General features: G+C 41.6%; 1 protein-coding gene across 1 annotated transcript in view; it reads left to right on the top strand.

Moving 5' to 3' along the window:
- Window positions 1-19,496, top strand: part of LOC124804761 (mitochondrial outer membrane protein SLC25A46-like) — a 47,639-nt gene that overhangs the window by 7,608 nt on the left and 20,535 nt on the right. Inside the window, exons 4-7 of the mRNA XM_047265071.1 lie at window positions 7,051-7,107; window positions 8,261-8,406; window positions 15,572-15,708; window positions 17,338-17,459. Of these exons, the coding sequence (XP_047121027.1) occupies window positions 7,051-7,107; window positions 8,261-8,406; window positions 15,572-15,708; window positions 17,338-17,459 (462 nt within the window). The remainder of the gene's footprint in view (window positions 1-7,050; window positions 7,108-8,260; window positions 8,407-15,571; window positions 15,709-17,337; window positions 17,460-19,496) is intronic.

The raw sequence follows: 19,496 nt of genomic DNA, 5'->3' as shown, positions 1-19,496 counted from the left end.
TTAAACTCATATGGCAGACAGGAGTGTTCCCCACCTCGTGGAGGGAGGCAATTCTCACCCCTCTCCTCAAACCAGGAAAGGACCGCACATGTCCCAGTAGTTTTTGGAGCATCACCTTGACGAGCTGTGTTGGAAAGACCCTGGAACAGATGGTTAACCATCGTCTGGTCTGGCTGTTAGAAACCAGACAGCTCCTTAGCCGCTCTCAGTGTGGATTCCAAAAATTTCGGTCCACGGTCGACAACCTGACCCTCCTAGAGGCAGCTATTCAGCAGGCTTTCCTCCGTCAGCGTCACTGTATCGGTATCTTCTTTGATATCAGTAAGGCATATGATATTACTTGGAGACACTATTCTTGCACAACTGCATCAATGGGGCTTTCGTGGCTGCCTCCCCATTTTCATTCGGTCTTTCCTGTCTCAGCAGTTTTTTCGGACCCACATTGGTAACACACTGTCTTATCGTTTTGAGTAAGAGAACGGTGTCCTCCAGGACAGTGTTTTAAGCATTACCCTCTTTGCCATAGCCATCAACAGTATAACTTCTACAGTGAGGAGTCCAGTACAGTGCTCCTTATTTGTGGACGACTTTGCTGTTTTCTGTTCCTCGTCCAATGTTGCAACCGTGAGCCGTCAGTTGTAGCTAACAGTGCGGCGGTTAGAGGAGTGGGCTGCAAAGATGGGTTTTCGGTTTTCTGCCGATAAGTGTGTTTGTGTTCATTTTAATCGTTCTTGTCGTCTTTTTACTTTGCCTGCCTTGCATATGGGGGATACTGTCCTACATTTTAGAGACACAGTGCGGTTTCTGGGCCTAATTTTTGACTCCAGGTTGTCATGGCTGCCACACCTACGAGACTTGAAACCCAGAACCCTGAAGGCACTGAACATCCTCAAGTACCTCAGCCACAGGTCTTGGGGAGCGGACAGGGCACGTCTCCTTCAGTTTTATCGGGCTTTTGTGCATTCACGGCTGGACTACGGGTGCATGTATGGATCAGCGAAGCCATCTTAATTGCGGATCCTTGACGCTGTCCACCATGCTGGGATTGGACTGGCCACAGGTGCTTATCGGACCAGTCCCATACCCAGCCTCTATACTGAGGCTGGGGAACTGCCACTTACCATCCGGCGGCAGCTCCTGCTGGTGCGCCAGGCTTGTAAGTTTCTTGCAGCTCCAACCTCGCCTGCTCACCATATTGTTGCTCATCCACCTCTGGACTGCCTTTTTTCCCACTGTCCCTGGGCTACGTTGCCGTTTGGGATCCGTGTGCAACATGTGCTAGAGTCCCTCGGTGTGGTGTCTGTACAACCCCAAATCCTGGGTTTTAACTGCCTGCCACCCTGGTTACTGAAGAGGCCCAGAGTGATTTTAGATTTATTGCAGTACAAGAGAGATTGCACTCCTGCCACCGTTTTTAATGTAGCATTTTCTGCCATTTTTATCTGAGCACCACGACTATGTAGCTGTTTTTATGGATGGTTCGAAACAAGAGGATTCCGTTGGTTGCTCTGTCGTTTTTCTGGATCATGTCCTCAAGGTTCGACTGCCTCAGACTTTTACTGTCTTTGATGCAGAATTATCTGCGATCTTGTGGGCACTGGAGCAGATGAGACATTCTTCCTCTCCTAAATTTCTTGTCTGTTCAGATTCACTAAGTGCCCTTCACTCATTGCAACGTTTGTATCCAGTAGATAAAATAGTCCAGAGCATCCAGGATGCCCTCCTCCAACTACAGCAACAGGAGAAGGTGGTGGCTTTCTGCTGGGTTCCGGAGCATGTCGGCATTGCTGGGAATGAAAGGGCAGATCTCGCAGCCAAGGAGGCGTGTCTCGATCAACAAGTATTTCAGTGTGCTATCCCCCTGCACGCACTCACCTCACTGTTGAGCTCACGAGTCATGCATCAGTGGGAGGATGAGTGGCTGGAAGTGACTGACAATAAGCTCCGTATAGTCAAGCCCACAACGCGTGTATGGTGTACTTCCTTTCAGCCCCGTCGACAGGATGAGGTACTCCTTACTCGGCGTCAGATAGGAAACAGCCTTATGACGCATGGCTTCCTGCTCTGGTGAGAGGACCCTCCAATTTGTGGTGCTTGTGGCGTCCAGGTCACTGTGCGCCATGTTTTACTCGATTGCGTTTTATTTTCTAACCAGCGGGCCGCGGCTGACTTGCCAGCGGACCTGCCATCTCTTTTAGGTAACTGTCTGATGAATGTGGTTAAAGTTTTAAAGTTCTGTGCCAAGTCAAATGTTTGTAAGATTTTAGGGAGAGAATCTCAATTTGCTCACTGTGTGACATGCTCGCCCATATTTTATGTAAGTGGCCAGCCAATGACAATTTCCTGTGGCATTCTTGCTGCTACGTTTTCCCTTGCTTACGTTTTACTTTCTTATGTAGCATTTTCCTTCTTTTCCTGCTTTCTTTGCGTGTGTGCTTCAGTTTTATTACGTCTGTCCACATTTTTCCTTTTAGTGTGTGTCAGGGCACTGATGACCTCGATGTTGAGAGCCCATAAGCCCCAACACACACACAAAAATCATTTGTTGTAAAATACATTGCCATGGATAGTATGGGTTAAGTATAAAATCACTGCTAGACAGTTGGCAGTGCATGCTTGACAGATGTTGCTGTTCGTAGTTCATCTCTAATGATGGACTACTGTTTGCCAGACCATTTGGCAGGTTATTTAGTTTTGAAAAGAGAAAGCATAGAAGATTATAGTTTAGCATTCCTTCGACCAGAATGTGAAGGCAGAGGACAAGCTTGGATTAAGTGAAGGATGGGCCATGTCCTCATCATAGGATACATCTTGGCATTTGCTTTAGCAATTTAGGGAACCTATAGAAAACGTAAGTCTGGAGGGCTGACTCTAAATTGTTCTCTCAAATGAAAGCACAATGTACTGACCACTGTGTAACCTTGCTTGGTTATTCAGTTTTGGTCAATAACAAAACTGAATAACTGGGCAAGGTTAACAGTGGTCAGTACAGTGCACTTTCATTTGAGATAGGCTAAATGAAAGAGAATAATGTTCTTTCCTCTTTGCCTTGAGAAGTCTTAAAAATATTCATTATCATCCACATAATTGAAGCAGTGTGAGACTTCATTGATATTATTGTACTAATTGGTGTTGTAAACATTTTGTCCGAACAAGATTTAAATGGTCCGACAAAAAAAAGTGGAACACCCAAAAGACATGATCAGTTGTCAGCGTAACTTCATACTTGTACACACCATTAGTAGATTTGTAAATGATTGTCCTTGCAATTCTCTGAAAGAGAGAGAATGGCCATTAAAGTGCATTAGTGGTGTTCGTGTTTCATGTTGTTACCAGGCCTGGTGGTGTTTGTAAGGGGTGTGAATAGTGTCAAATGTTGAGTGACCACTGTGGAGGACACAGAGATGCCATGTACTCATGTGAAACAGTATTATTAGCACCAGATAGAGTTTGAAAGGTGCCTCATTGTAGTCTGTATTTGGCCACCTGGTTGAATTACACAATATCCATATACGTAAAGCAATTTGGTATGACAATGGCCCAATGTTGGACTGCATTGGCACACAAGGGCAGGGATATTCACCGTCGAGGTCTGGTTGACCACATCTGACAGCTTCAAGCAAGGATTGTCATATTGTGCCCCAGGCACATTGTAACCTCTTCACATCTACACCTGCCAGTCGAGGACAAGTAATGGACTCCTGCAACATTTTGTGTCATCCTGTGCCATTGAACAGAGGCACAGCAGCTGAACCATGGAATTATCCTACCACGTGTAGGCTGTCATTAATACCATAACACATAGGGCTGCATTTGGAGTAATGCTGTGACTGGTAAGCCTGGACTGCTGATGAATGGCATTCCGTTAGCTCTGGATAACCATCGCTGGTGAGCATGGCAGTGACCAGGATAGATTTCCTACTCTTCCAATGTTTTTGAGAGGCACAGTGGTGCTACGCACGGCAACATAGTGTGGGGGAATGGGGGAACCCTCAGGTATGATTTCAGGTCACAGCTCGTAGCGTCAGAACGGTACATCGAGGGCATCCTGTGTCCTCACGTATTACCCCCTGTGGTGCATTTTTCAACAGGACAATGCTCATCCCCACATGGCAAATGTCTTTACTAACTGTCTGCATGCTGAAGAGGTATTCCTGTGGCCAACAAGTATGAGAGATTTGTTCCAAATAGAAAGTAAGTGGGACCAGTTCAGATGAGAACTGCATCCCAATGCCAGTATACAGCATATCAAGAACAGTTTCGTGCCAGCTTGTGTCAGAAGAAGATGCAACAACTTTGACACCCTTCCCTGCTGAGTCAGTGCTTGTGACTAGGCCAGAGGGGGTGCAGCATCATACTGATAAATTGGCTTATACTGCCAAGTTATGTGTAAATTTGATTCATTTTTGTAATCACTGAATTTATGTCTCATTCCTTCTCAACCCATTCTGGGTTATTCACTTTTTTTGTTGGGAAATATATTTCCTGCTTTTCAATGGTTGTGAAGTTTTCAGAAAAGGGTCAGTGACATTACTTTCACCTGTAAAACAATGTTAATTGCTCTTAGCTGCTACACTTGATTTGACCCTTGCAGTTACCTGATTGCATTCAAAGAAACTTTTCTCGAACCACTGGATAAGTAAGTATATCTGAGAACGCTCTCCACTTAAACTTGCATGAACATCATTTTGACCTTTAGGAATTTGCTGTGTTTGCTTTCAGAACTTCCTCAAATGATCCTCTGAAAGTAGCTATGGGAAAAGTAAATGCATTTGTTTTATGCAATGAATATACAGTACCTTTTGAAACTTCTGGCAGATTAAAACTGTGTGCTAGACTGAGGACTGACCATAAAACGTTGTCTTTTGTGGAAAATGCTCTTAGCAATTGAGCTAGCCAGTCACAATTCCTGACTTTTCCACATAGCTTTACTTTCAGGAGTGCTGGTATCTCAAGGTGTGCAGCAGAACTTCTGTGAAGTGTGGGAGAAAGGAGAGAGGTACTGGCAGAAGCAAAGTGTGAGGTAGTCCTGAGGCAAGGCTGGAAATCATGGTCTGTAAAGGCTTGGCCATGAATGGCAAGGTTCCATATTCAAGACCCAGTAAGGAACACAATTTTAATCATCCTGATAGTTTCAAATGGTGACATATTCATTCTGGATTTACAGAAACACTCTGGCTCATATTGCTGGATTAGCTGTCCTCAAACAAAGGATATAGTGAAGAAATAAAATGGCTTAGTGACAGCCTAAAGGTGTTTCCAGATTGAATCTTTCACTCTGAAGCAGAGCGTGCACTATTTTGAAACTTCATGACAGAGTAGAGCTGTTCCTCTTTTTTTTTTTTCTCCATTTGTAGTGTCAGTATAATATGAGCAATTATGGCCAATAAAACTTTCTTTATGTTAGGGAAAAACAGACAAACTGCAGTACCACCTGTCAGCATAGATCCATATCATTAACATGGCAGAATTGAACGAGGTGGTGCAGTGGTTAGCACACTGGACACGCATTCAGGAGGACATTAGTTCAAATCAACATCTGACCATCCTGGTTTAGGTTTTCCATGATTTTCCTAAATCATTTCAGGCAAATGCTGGGATGGCTCCTTTAAAAGGGGATGGCCGATTTCCTTACCTAAACCGATGGAACCAGTGACCTTGCTGTTGGGTCCCCTCTCCCCAAATCAATCAATCAACCAATCAGCAGTTCTTTCCACCACATAATTCAGTTACAACAAAGAAAGAAGATGGACACCCCATGGGGACCATTATGTTACTCATTACATGTGCAAACAAACACAGGTGATAAAAGACATGTTTAATTGCACAACTACAAAGAAACTAATGTGATAGCAGTGAAAACTAGGGGTTCAGAGCAGGGATAAACTAAATGTATGACAGTCTTAATAATGAAAATACACCAAAATAAATACTAATGCAAAAATCAAACTAACTACATCCTCAGCAATCAACAAAAAAGTCCTTGGTACCAGAAACTTGCACATGGCTCCAATACCTGGTACAGGATATTTCAGTTGATCTACATAGATAAAATGAAGTCCACTGTACCAAAAAAGCAAAAAATCTATCGTATGACTAATACTGAAAACATAACCTCACCAATGTAGGTAAAGCAAAATCCATGCTACCTACCAACCCCAGTCCAGTGTAATTATTAACAACTAACAACGCAGCCAAAAAATTCATAAAAAATTCCATTAACACTAATTTGGATATACGAGAAGCACATAATCATGCACATAAAAACACGTACCATACAATAAGGCTATAAAAATGTACATACAAACCAGAGTCAGATGACATATAAATCTAGCAGTCTAGTGATAGCAAAAATATTATGTCTTCAACATAATCTCTCAAATGGCTAGCCTGGATTTCTCAAACCAAGAACCACTCCAAATATGATACTATACAGTGTCCCACCAACAGTGCCAGATATCCTGGTCCAAGATACAGCAACTTTTGTCACACTCATACTTCTCCACAAATGCAACACTTCACGTACTCAGGAATTAAGCCGAGTAATTGAAAGAATTAAATTGTGATCAACATGTCATCCTCCATTGTGACATACAGAAACCTAGTCTTTAACTTCATTGTCATATCCATAACTTTAAAAAATGAAACGAAAATATTTAATAATTCTATATCCGAAAACAGCTCATAACTGCCAACATCAAAATCACTCACTAACAAACTGCCACAAACTCTTCCAACATTATTCTCACAAACAGCACTCACAAAGTACAATGAATCACTAAAATCACTCAAAAACAGTTTGTAAACATAAAAATCCCACACTAAAGAGCTCCACTGCATAGTCCAACATATCCTATGCAAACGTGGTCCATTTCAAATATGCCACACCACCATGACTTATCGCACCACAGTTATGTTACAGATCAAAGCATATGGGTTGTACTGCAAACTTCAGTTGATTTTCCTTATGCATTTGGTAAAACCAGTCCCAATAGTTGAGATTGGATATCTCTGCTTGATGCTTTCATCATAAAATTATATTTGTTTCAGGGAAATAACATGGAATAGTTCACTGAAATCTATTGGCCAACACATCTTACTGAAATGGTGAGAACATACTTCAGTACTTTTATGCAGTAATAATTAAGTGGAGTGAATTTTTTTCTTAGCAGTTATTTCTTTTTATTGTTGATTTAATTGCTTATAAAACGTAGTGTATTGAATCTATTGATACTGTACGTCAGATTTGACCTGTGACATAATGATGTTGTGGCATCTGTCATTCATTGTGTGCACACAGAAGTAGAATAGAACTTTGACAATATTTATTTTACTTCTATATTACTTTTTTGGCTTATGGTTTACTGTGGCAGACTTATCTGTATTGTAGCCTGAGATCTTACTTATGTTAGAAAGTAACAGTTCAGTCAGGCAAAGTCGGCAAATATGAATACATAATGTTAGTTGTGGGCTATCTCCTTAAGCATAACCCGAGTCCTGTGTTAAGCTGGAAGGTGACAGTTTTGTTGCAAGTGAGGAAACCAGTGAATGTGATGTCATGAAAGTAAATAAGGAAATGAGCATATGGCATTGTGGGCCTGGAGTCCCCCATTCGGGGAAGTTCGGCAGCCAAGTGCAAGTACTTATTGCGTTCGATGCCACATTGGGCGACTTGCGTGTCAGAGATGGGGACAAAATGATGATAACACAACACAGTGTCCCTGAACAGAGAAAATCTCCTGCAGCCGGCCGGTGTGGCCGAGTGGTTCTAGGCGCTTCAGTCTGGAACCGCGCGACCGCTACGGTCGCAGGTTCGAATCCTGCCTCAGGCATGGATGTGTGTGATGCCCTTAGGTTAGTTAGGTTTAAGTAGTTCTAAGTTCTAGGGGACTAATGACCTCAGATGTTGAGTCCCATAGTGCTCAGAGCCATTTTGAAAATCTCCTGCCCCAGCCGGGAATCGAACTTGGGCCCATTGGCATGGCATTCTGCCACACTGACCACTCAGTTAAGGGGGCGGACACGAAAGTAAATATAATTGTTATGATGGGTATTTTCTGCATACTGGATTGCAGTGAGTGGTTTATACATGGCATTTTGTTGACATCACAGGTCAAAGTGGACGGCACTATTGGCAGATTCAGTATTTCCATAAAATTCAACACAAGAAAAAAAATTGTGTGAATTAATGATGATGTGTGTAAATTATTGTGTGCTTGTTATAACAAGAATAAGAGTGCAGTATTCACATACTTAACAGTGTCAGCCTAGCTGTGGTGACACCATTCTACTCTGCGAGCCTCGTGGAGACTGTCCAGAGCGATATCGCCAGTGAAAAGCCTGGTGTGCTTGATGTCTTCCGTGAAGGCTTTTGCCGTCTGTTGAGTTGGAGTGCCCCTCAGAAAGGTCAGTTTAGGCTGATTTGTTCTTTGCATACAAGGCTTTTAGGTAATCTGCACTAGCGTGCAGTTTTTATTGTTCAAGTATTCCCTCTTTCTTGTGAAGAAGGGATATAATATTACTATTATTCGTTGCACAGCAATGTTTGTGGCATTTGTAGGCTAATCTTAAAACAAGGCATGGGAATTGTAACATGTTTGGCCTCTCAGCAGTCATGCTGTTGTAAAAGACTGGGAACTAGATCGCATACTCATACCTTACAAATAAATGGTGACAATCGTTATAGGCGATCCACCACAACATTGGACTCTTATTTGGAATGATGCCACTTCAAATTCCCACCTAGGCATCTAGATTTAAGTTTTTGTGAATTGTTGGACACTTTCACTTCTAGAGACATGCTCTTTGTGTTCAATGCTGAAGGTGGCTTTTATTATGTCTGTACTGCACACCAGTGTTGGTGCTTGTGCTGAGAGATGGTGTTCTGGCCAATATGAAATACTTATCATCCAATTTTAATAAAACTATTAGATAAAAAAATGATATTATGAAAAGGAAAGTTGCCACTCACCATATAGCAGAGATGCTGATTCGCAGATAGGCACAACAAATAGACTCTCAAAATTATAGCTCTTGGCTGTTACGGTCTTTGTCAACAAAACGCGCGCGTACACACACACACACACACACACACACACACACACACTAAACTGCAGTCTCGGGCAACTGAAACCACAGTGCGAGCAGCACCAGTGAATCATGCAGTGAGGTGTGTGTGTGTGTGTGTGTGTGTGTGTGTGTGTGTGTGTGTGTGTGTGTGTGTGTGGGCGCATGCTTGAATATGTGTGTCTCTTGTTGATGAAGGCTTTGAAGGCCAAAAGCTGTAATTGGGAGAGTCTCTTTGTTCTGCCTATCTGCAAATCAGCATCTCCGGTATATTGTGGCAACTTTCCTTCTCATAATATTGTTATATTTCATCCTGAATTTTCCATTGTTTGATTTTTGCCTTTAAGTGAAAAAAGTTTTATTTTTGAACATCATACAGTCAATATCTTCTCTTGATAAAGGACTGAATTTCTTTTCATATGGAGGAATTTTATAAGGGGGCTATGCTCCAGACTGAACGCTGAAAGGCATAATCAGTCTTAAATGATGATGATGATGATGATGATGATATATACCATAGGTACTGCACTGGATCAAATTAAGTAGAACATTGTGCAAAATTTTAAAGACCTTGCAGAGGTAAAAATGCACTGTATGAACTTCGTGAGAGATTGATTTTAGCCGATACATTTCAGTAAATGAAAGTAGAGTAGATATTGAAATTTTATTTAAATTTGAGAGCAGAACAATATTTCAATCCATTCTCGAGTTATTGGGATTTATATCTGAATGACAGTCATGCACGATCTGCCCATTCAGACCCTTGCACATCATGAATCGTGTGGTTATAACTAGTGCCTGATTTGTTAAAAAAAGAAAGTTCTGGTACTGTCAGCTTCCAGGGAGATGTTTTTGAAATTTAAACTGCCTGAAACTTTATTTTAAAAGTACAAATACAACATTTTTACTGGTAAAAAAATAAAGTCCCATCTTACTGCAGCTCAAAATTTGTGGTTATGATTTTTTTTGTCAGAAGTACTGGTATGGCATACTGATGCCTAATGTCACAAATCGAGCACTGGTTATAACAAGTGTCACATTTCATAAATGATTCAAGGTACTGAAATGAGGTTTCTTGCAAATGATAGCACACAGTGAGGTATGTATGTTGTATGATAAATACTCAAAACTCTTTTTATCACTGAGATATGGAAGTAACTCATCCACAGCAGTGAGAGGTCAGTGGGTCAGGACGCATACAGACACCTGTATAACTGTAGGAAGACCCAAGCGGCACATGTATTCACTTCCATGTCACCTGGGAAATGGAATAACAGGACATGTGTACACTTCGACAGCAATGGAAGGGTTAATATAGAGCAGGGCTTCCCAACATGTGGTCCGCGGGCCCCTTAGGGGTCTGCCGGCTCTTTGTAGGGGGTCCAAGGCCACCTTTCACCAAATCGTGTAAAATAATGAGTAAAATTATTGAATAAAAATGTGAAAATCAAATACATCACTATTCTTTGTTTCGTGTGAAAAACATGTGTACTTTTACTTCAGGTCGTATTCCCAAGCAGCCTTTGCCGTTTCTAAGTGAGAATGCATACACAGTTTAGTGCCGGAGAATGCAGCTTCTCTGATCGACTGTTTCGCAACAATACGGGGGTTGTTTGTGCGCCGGCTCACTGCGCTAGATGGGCTGAAACCTTTTACACATGCGCGGAGCGAGCTTTGTCGACCAGGCGCTCGCTGGCACGTATGCGGCCCCAGGCATAATTAAATATTAAACTTGCTTTGTCAGTGCACTACCTATTTCATAAGTCGATTTTTGACCAGTTTATTACTTCTAACATCGATCGGTGGCTGAAGTCAGGATCATTGAAGAAGGGTGCAGTTTCTCCATCGCCTTCACAACAAGGGAAGTTCCCAGTTGAAATGAATGAGGAGGTAGGACGGCCAAAGGAAAAACAATCACAAGAAGCTCCATAGCTGGATTTATTATGTGAAAACGCTGGAAGGACTCCATTGGTTGCAATATCCTGTGGAAGTGGTATAACCAAGAAGCGTAAGTACAACGAAAGCTATTTAGAAACGGGCTTTATGGAGACAAAGGAGGGTAAAGCTCAGTGTGTAATTTGTGCGCGAGTCCTTCCGAACAGTTCAATGGTTCCAGTTAAATTGGGCCTTCATTTTGAAGGTACTCTTCAAAACCAAGAGTGCTGAACTAGCTGCTTCTCAGCATTGCGTGAAAACTCATACAAAAACAATTAATGAAAATTCGTTGAAAGCTTCTTTCTTGGTTAATTATCGAGTGGCAAAAACAGGAAAAGCTCATACCATTGCAGAAAATCTCATAAAGCCGTGTGTTAATGATATTGTTTCTTGCATGCTAGACAAAAAGGCAGTAAAGCTTATATCTTCGGTGCCATTATCAAACAATACTGTCAAGAGACGCATTGTTGACATGTAAAATGAAAGACACTCTTGTTTCTCGCATCCAACACAATTCATTTTCTCTGCAGATAGATGAGTCTACTGATGTTGCAGGATTAGCGATTTTATTGGCTTTTGTCCGTTATGAATATTCTGGATGTTTTGAGGAGGATCTCTTATTGTGCAGACCACTACATGCCAACATAACAGGTGCTGAAATATTCCGTCTATTGGACGATTTTTTAAGGACTAACAAAGTTTCATGGTCTAATTGCATAGATGTGTGAACAGATGGTGCAAAAGCTATGACGGGTCCTGCAGTCGGAGCAATAATGAAAATAAAAGAAAATGCCAAGAATTGCAGCAGTAGTCATTGCACTCTCCACAGATACACTTTAGCTACGAAACAAATGCCTGTTTCGTTCAAGACAGTTTTAGACGAATCCATTCAAATCATTAACTACATAAAATCGAGGCTGTTGAAGTCAAGACTTCTCACAGTACTGTGTGAAGATATGGGAAGCCTTCATTGTTCTCTGCTTCTCCACACAAAACTGAGGTGGCTCTCACGTGGGAGTGCACTTTCTCGGTTGTACGAATTAAGATTGGAAGTCTTAGCTTTTCTCTTGGAGCATAACACCAAATTAGCAGACCTTATTAATGACGAAAATTGGCAGTGTATACTTGCCTATTTATCAGATATTTTCTCCAAAATGAACGAAATGAATATTTCACTCCAAGGGCAAAGTGAAACAAAGGTCACTGCTATCGACAAAGTTCGAGCATTCCAGAGGAAAATCAATTTTTGGGCAGAGAGTGTCAAGGAGGGGGAGGTCGAGTGTTTTCCTGTTCTCAAGGAGTTTTTGAAAAACAGAACATTGGCGCTTGGGAAGAATTTGTTTCATCAAATCCTGGAACATCTTCAAAGCTTGATGTCATTGTTGGAGCATTATTTCCCAACAGCTGAAGTTGAGAAGCTGCATAAATACGAAAGTGTGGTCAACCCATTCACTGTATCGAAAAAGTCGAACATTCTGTCATCAAATGAACATGAGTTGTTGATAAAAATTGCCACAGACACTACCTTGAAATCAAGTTTTGACAATGACAGTTACTCACGCTTTTGGATCTGTTTGGATATTAAGAAATACTACCCCCTTGTTGAAAAGGCAAAACGTGTACTTCTTCCGTTTGCCACAACATACATGCGTGAATCTGGATTCTCGATCTATGGTGCCCACAAAACTAAGTACCGAAGCTATCTAGATGTGGAACCAGACATCCGTCGCCAGTTGTCAAGAACTGAACCCAACTTTTCAAAATTGTGTCAGCAGAAGCACCCTCAACCATCACATTAGGATTCCATTATTATTCCTAAAGACTCATCTCTATTAAAGAAGAAAGCATTTTTCTTCGTAGATGCTCAGTGAACGTACCTGAACTATAACTCTGTAGGAATTTTGTTTCTGTCATCATTTACAAAATAATTATTAATTGAATTCTTTTGGCATTGATATTTTTGTTACAAAAATTAAAATGATCTCTAAAGCTAATTTCTTTTCTTTATAATATATTCCGTCCTCTCAGTTAAAAATATGGCCTGCCTATATTACAATTACTTGCTATTACTCTGACACTATATTGTGGCAACTGGCTGCGAGCGTAAACAAATGAGGACTTTTCACGTGCCACCTTGTAAAAGGTAAACCTCCTCTGCCAGAATTGTTTCCTTTGAGAAAAAAAGTCTTACATTTTTTGAAATGCTTTATTTTCTTATATAAAAATAAGAGTGTCAGTTTGTTTGTTTTCCTAATTTGTTTACAATCGAGGCTGACTGCCATGATATAGTGTCCAAGTTGTAGTTGAAGTTGTCAGCTGTGGCTAAACTTTTGCCACGCCGCCTCCCCGTTGCCGGCTACTAACTGACAGTACACTGCTGCAACACCGCCTGCTAGCTGCCGGCTATGGACTGACAGCTGCCGTTCAGTAGATACGCAAAGGCGTAACAATAACTAGAGTTTCCGAGCTGTTTACACGTGCGCGAAAATCTATTGTGGAACTGGAAAACGGCTTTATAAAAGCAGATTTCCATAATCGATTTTGAAGTGTTTATCTGACCAACCAAAAGTGGACCTGGGACATCGGCTTACGAAATCCGGTTTTGAAAACGCATGTAAACTGGGTGAATGTATTCCCATACATTGCACAACAGATGTCACAATAGTCCTTTAAAGGCAATTCCTTGGCCTCTTTTCTTCACAGCCGCCCAGTCTAAGGCGCCATATCGTCGTGGATTGCGCAGCCGCTCCTGCCGGAGGTTCAAGTCCTCCCTCGTGTGTGTGTGTGTGTGTGTGTGTGTGTCTTCCTTAGTGGAAGTTAAACTTAGGTTAATAGTGTGTAAGACTAGGGACTGATGACCTCAACAGTTAAGTCCCATAGACTTTACATACATTTGAACATTTTTCTTCGGATTTCACGAAAAACCACACACACACACACACACACACACACACACACACACGACTTTTACAAAACATGCATGCTCCTTACGCAATAGTAGCCAAACAGTGGAAGTGAACAGACCACAAGCGGCAGCTTGTCAACAGCGAACAGTTTTGACATGACGTTGATTGCTATTGGAGGAAGGCGGCTCCAACGTGTAATTTTAATCATGCTATAGTGTGGGGAGTAAATCCACTAGTAAGTGTCTGGATACAGTGAGAATTAAAATTGGATCGTTAATTTCAAGATGTTTTCATTCATCTCTAAACCAAAGACTGCTGATACTTCTGGGTGGGGAGGGGGGGGGGGGGGCGTCATTGGGAACATGGCAACATGGCACTTGCATTAAGAAGCTTTTTTGAGTTCCCATGGGTTTCACTCTGAAATTTAATGTTATTGTGCTGTTGACTGACTAGGGGTCCGCCATGGATTTTCGACTGAAGAAGGGGTCCATCAGCTGAAAAGTTTGGGAAGCCCTGAGATAGAGGATGGGATGGTTACTTGAACTAAAATATCAATGTTACAAAAGAAGAATAAAGTGCTAGCTATCGTAGGGAATCATTGAAGACATTGTAACTTGCGTGTTACATTCTTTACCTCCAACAGTCTTAATTTCTGTGCAGTGCATGATTCCTTTAATTTGATGGGTGACCCATTGTTTTAAATATGGAGTGATGATATAAACATGGAGCTTGTGCACATGATGAAGTAAACAGATGTATAAGTGACTATTATGTAAATATATTAGTGGCGTTCAATAAGTAATGCAATTTCAGTTGAAAAACTGGTGGAATTTGCTGTCGGAAATCGTGGAATATTCCTGCTTCAGCTCCTATAGTTTCATGAAGTTCTGATAAGTGGCAGCACTAAATATAGCCTTCAAAATGGTGTCTGTTGTGGAAGTGCGTTCCAAGCAAAGAGCTGTCATTGAGTTTCTTCAGGTGGAAAACCAGAGCATCGCAGATATTCATAGGCACTTGTAGAGTGCCTACGAAGATCTGGCACGAGGCACCTGTCACGATTGCAACAAGGTTTGGCAGACCTGTCCAATCTCCTGCTTGCCGGCTGACCACACGCAGCCGAGACTCCTGCAGTATTCGAAAATGTGGACACTCTTTCAAGGTGATCAACCTATCGCAGCTAAACACTTCGGTGCTCCACGACAGTGCAAGGCCTCGTACGAGTTCGCACACCTTAGAGCAGCTCACAGAACTCCATTGGAATGTTCTTCGCCATCTACCTTACAACCTGGATTTGACTTCCATCTGTTTGGTCCAATGAAGGATGTATTCTGTGAGAAGCAGTATGTGGATGATGTGGAAGTTATAGATGCAGCAGGATTTTGGCTCCAGCATTGACCAGTAGTGTGGTGCCGTGCAGGTATACAGGGCTTCCCAATATGGTGGCATAAGGATGTTGCATTGAGAAATAGGCTTTTGTAATGAACCGTGTAGGGAATAATATGGTATATTGGAATACTGAATATAACCAACTTGATTTCAGAGAAAAATGGTTGCATTACATATTGAATGCCCTTCGTATTTGCTTTCACATACTTAGGAAGTGCAGTTCTCATGTGGACTTTAATATTAGCTATAGACATTTATTATTCTGTTTCCATACACAGGTCGCATGCTGCCAGTGTGGGCCCTTGTTGTTCCTACAGTTGCATACGGTCTATTCCGATATTTTTTCACCTTGATTGTACGGGGAACTACTAGCAGGCTGCTGCATATCTCCCACAAATACGAACAGAGAAAACAGGTATGTTGAGTGATTGTGACATTGGAAGTTACGTATTTATTTGTGCAGGTGTGTATTTCTTTGTGGTGTGAGGAAAGGCACCTACTTACCCTATACAATGGGTGGAAGAGAAAAAACTACTAGTTTTGAAATAGCAATTCTTGCAGTTCAGCTTCTTCACAGAGTTTGCTTGTGATATCGCTCACCTGTAGCAATAAAGGTTTGACATCAAGATTGCTGTGTATCACATTGCATAGCAGTCACTTATTTTTGAGCAGTAATCATGAAAATGAGCCTGTCTGTAAATTCCATACTGGAAAGTTGCTACTCACCATATAGCGGAGATGCTGAGCCGCAAATAGGCACAACAAAAAACTGTCACAAATAAAGCTTTTGGCCTTCTCTCTCTCTCTCTCACTCTCTCTCTCTCACACACACACACACACACACACACACACACACACACATGACTGCAGCCTCAGGCAAAATATTGTTACATTCTATCCTGGATTTTCCATTGTTTGAATTCCACACTGGAGTTGGAAAAAAATGTGAATGTAAATTTGGCAAAATGTATGGAGAAAGTTTACAGAAGAAATGTAAGTGCTTAAAAAAGTGTATAGTGTGTGGATTGCCCCATAGAGGGGAGATGGGCACTACAGTCATGTGCTCAGAGGATAGGCTGTGGTCTTAAATTATCCAAAGAAAGGGTATCAGTACAAGTAAAATTAGTTTCAAATACTGAAGATATGCTAGAAACAGCTCTGTTTTATTTGAACTGAAGGAAGTACTGAAACAGCACAGTTTTACAATTTTGCCTCATAAAAAGTATCCATGACATTTTGTGGTTCCTCAGTTCCATATAAGGTCATTTGTTAATAATAAATCCATTAAGTATGTCAGCTAATTCATTTTCCATGGTTGCCCACTCTCATCTTTTGAAGAACTTTATACTGCAAAGAAAATTGAAAAATTTAACTGAATGTATGGTACCATAAGTAGAATGTTAACTAAGAAAGATAGGAAACAATGCTGAAGTTCTTCAGTGGCAGAACCAGCAGATTTACACTGTGCTGACATGGAGGTCCTCAATAGCAATGACAAAAGTAGAATCCGAGCTTCCAAAATGACTCCTTAAATTAGTTGTGGGGATGATAAAGACAGACAGGAAGAGAAATGCAAGCATATGACAGGCAATCAACATTTACAGCTTAAATGACAAATTTCTTAGAATGTTGTCAGAATCGGAAATTTCTTATAGAACACATGAGCAAAGAATGTTTGTCAGAATTGGCCTGTGGCTAAAGGCCTACAGGGTTCCATACAATGTGCATAACGAATAGAATTCGGAAGTTCTGTCCCCTTGAAGAAGAAGGTGAAGAAGAAGAAGAAACTATGATGATGATCAGTAATACCAATTATATCTTATAAATTTATGTGAACCCTTTAATGTGATTTTCCTGCCATAATATACAAAACTTTGCTTTTCATTCCATTTCTCTCTCCTTTTGTATCCCCCCCCCCCTTCCTCCTGAGGTTTTCTTCTCCATTTGGAAATTGATCAACACAATTAATCATCATAAGTTTGTTTCTAAATAACTTTCTTGTGAATTAAATTTGATAACTTAACATTATGCACATATTTTGTAGGGAGCATTGTCACGGGAAGTGACTACTCAAGCTGCCTCTCAAGACATTGAACTGCATGCTGCACTTTTTGCAGTATTTGCAGCAGATGTTGTCTTCTTCCCTCTGGAAACAATACTACACAGGTTGGTAATTGTAATGAGTATGACATATTGCATACCAGTATAATGTAATTGGATAGATAAAAAAATCTACTCACCAAGTGGTGGCAGGAGAACACACACACAGAAGGAGAAGGAGAAAATCTGATGATAATGATGGTGCATAGGGCAAGTCTTGCAGCAGGGATGATCACAAGGGTAGGAGCCATAGCCTACATTTGTTCGGATGCAGACTCTTTACAGCAATACCCCACCATTCTCACATCAGCCTTTGCTGGACGTAATTACCCCACCGGCCTAGCTCCAAAAAGAGGTTTCCCATGCCGTCACATCCATTGCTGGTACTGCTGATCCCTCCAAAAAACAGTTTCGGAGCACACCACTTGACACTCAGTATTATCCCGATCTTGAATGTATTAATTAGCTCTTCGACAGTGCCAGGACTTTGTGCAATCATGTCCTGAAGTGAGATCCATTCTGTCTGAGATTTTGCCCATCACACCTAAAAAAAAAAACTCCTTGTCAAACCCAATGCTCCTTCTGCACCCATCTCCCTACCTGTGGCTCCTACCCCCTACCCCTGTGACTATCCCCGCCATGCTGCGAGAATTGCCCTATGCACCCTCCTACAGCCATCTATACCAGCCCTAAACTGATAAAACATATACTACCATAGGGAGAGCCACCTGTGAAATGGTACATCATTTACCAGCAGTTATGTAAACATTGTTCAGCCCATTACATTGGCATGGCTCCCCCCCTCCCCCCCCCCCCCCCCCCAGTTATTGGTCAGGATGAATGGGCATAAGATAAGCAGAGGGTGTATACCAGCAACACACAATATCCTGTAGCAGAGTATGACCTTGGTGCCTGTTTCACCACACATACCATCTGGATTCTTTTCCCAGACACCAGTTTCTAAGAACTCCACAGGTGGGAACAAATGCTACAACATGTCCTTGGTTCTCGCCACCCACCTGGCCTTAATTTACAGGAATTCCTTCTATCTCAGCATTTCTTCGTGGTAACTACTCCTTTCTTCACTCCAGTTTAGTTTTCTACATTTTTCATTTTCTGACCTGTCAATTTTTCGCCGTCCCCCTCCCACCTCTGTTACATACAATGCACCTATTTTTTCACTCTTATTAACTTGTGCACAATGTTTTAGTAGTAATTTCTGTCTTTCATATTACCATGTCTTCCACCTTTAAGTTCTCATGTTTTCAAATCTCATCCAGTGCAGTCCCCAACAATCAATCTTTCCTTCTCATACTGTCCTGTATGTCTCCCCTGACCCAGGGTTCTGTGTGACTTTTCTGAACTTTACACCTTTTCCTAAACCTCTCCAGTCCTTTTCCGCCACTCCTCTTCCTTCCCCTTCAACTCTTCTGCCGGAAGGAGGAGCCACTGGCTCTGAAAGCCTGCACAAGTTACACTTGTGTGTGTGTGTGTGTGTGTGTGTGTGTGTGTGTGTGTGTGTGTGTGTGTGGTTTCCCCCCCCCCCCCCCCTCCTGTTGCCCCTTTGCGAGTAGATTTATCTATCCAATTACATTATATTGTCAAAAAATGATTATTTGCATTGTTATTTTACTTACCATTATATTTGCTAGTGTAGAACCTAAGTTTCCAGAATTAGTAATGTGCATTTCTTTGTTCTCTCATGAAAAATATTCACAGTGCAGTCCCAGTGCTCATGTGTCTCCCAGTAAGCAGTCACTCCCACATTTTATTAGTAATTAAAGTATTCCGTTATGGGTGACACACACACACAAGAAGAGAAAGGTGCGTAGGTAGCCAAGTACAATAGAACTTTTATTAGTGCTGAGAAAGTACACAATAACATGAACAGAAACAGATTCCTAGTATAGACGACTTAAAGATTGTCCTGATTCTCTGAAGGATGGTCACTAACAAAATGTGGTTCTGGAAGGTGCAAGTGAGCACTCACTCAGTCTTTCACAGTCGAGAATCATTGCCGTAGGCACAGTCATTATAGGCTGCACTGTGATGGCCTGATTCTGATATAAAGCATTGCACTCTGAGGAAGAGACTTGGGGCACT

The sequence above is a fragment of the Schistocerca piceifrons genome, chromosome 7, assembly GCF_021461385.2.
Source record: "Schistocerca piceifrons isolate TAMUIC-IGC-003096 chromosome 7, iqSchPice1.1, whole genome shotgun sequence".
Taxonomy (NCBI): Eukaryota; Metazoa; Arthropoda; class Insecta; order Orthoptera; family Acrididae; genus Schistocerca; species Schistocerca piceifrons.
The sequence above is the reverse complement of the archived record's forward strand: the minus strand, read 5'-3'. Positions and strand labels throughout refer to the sequence as shown.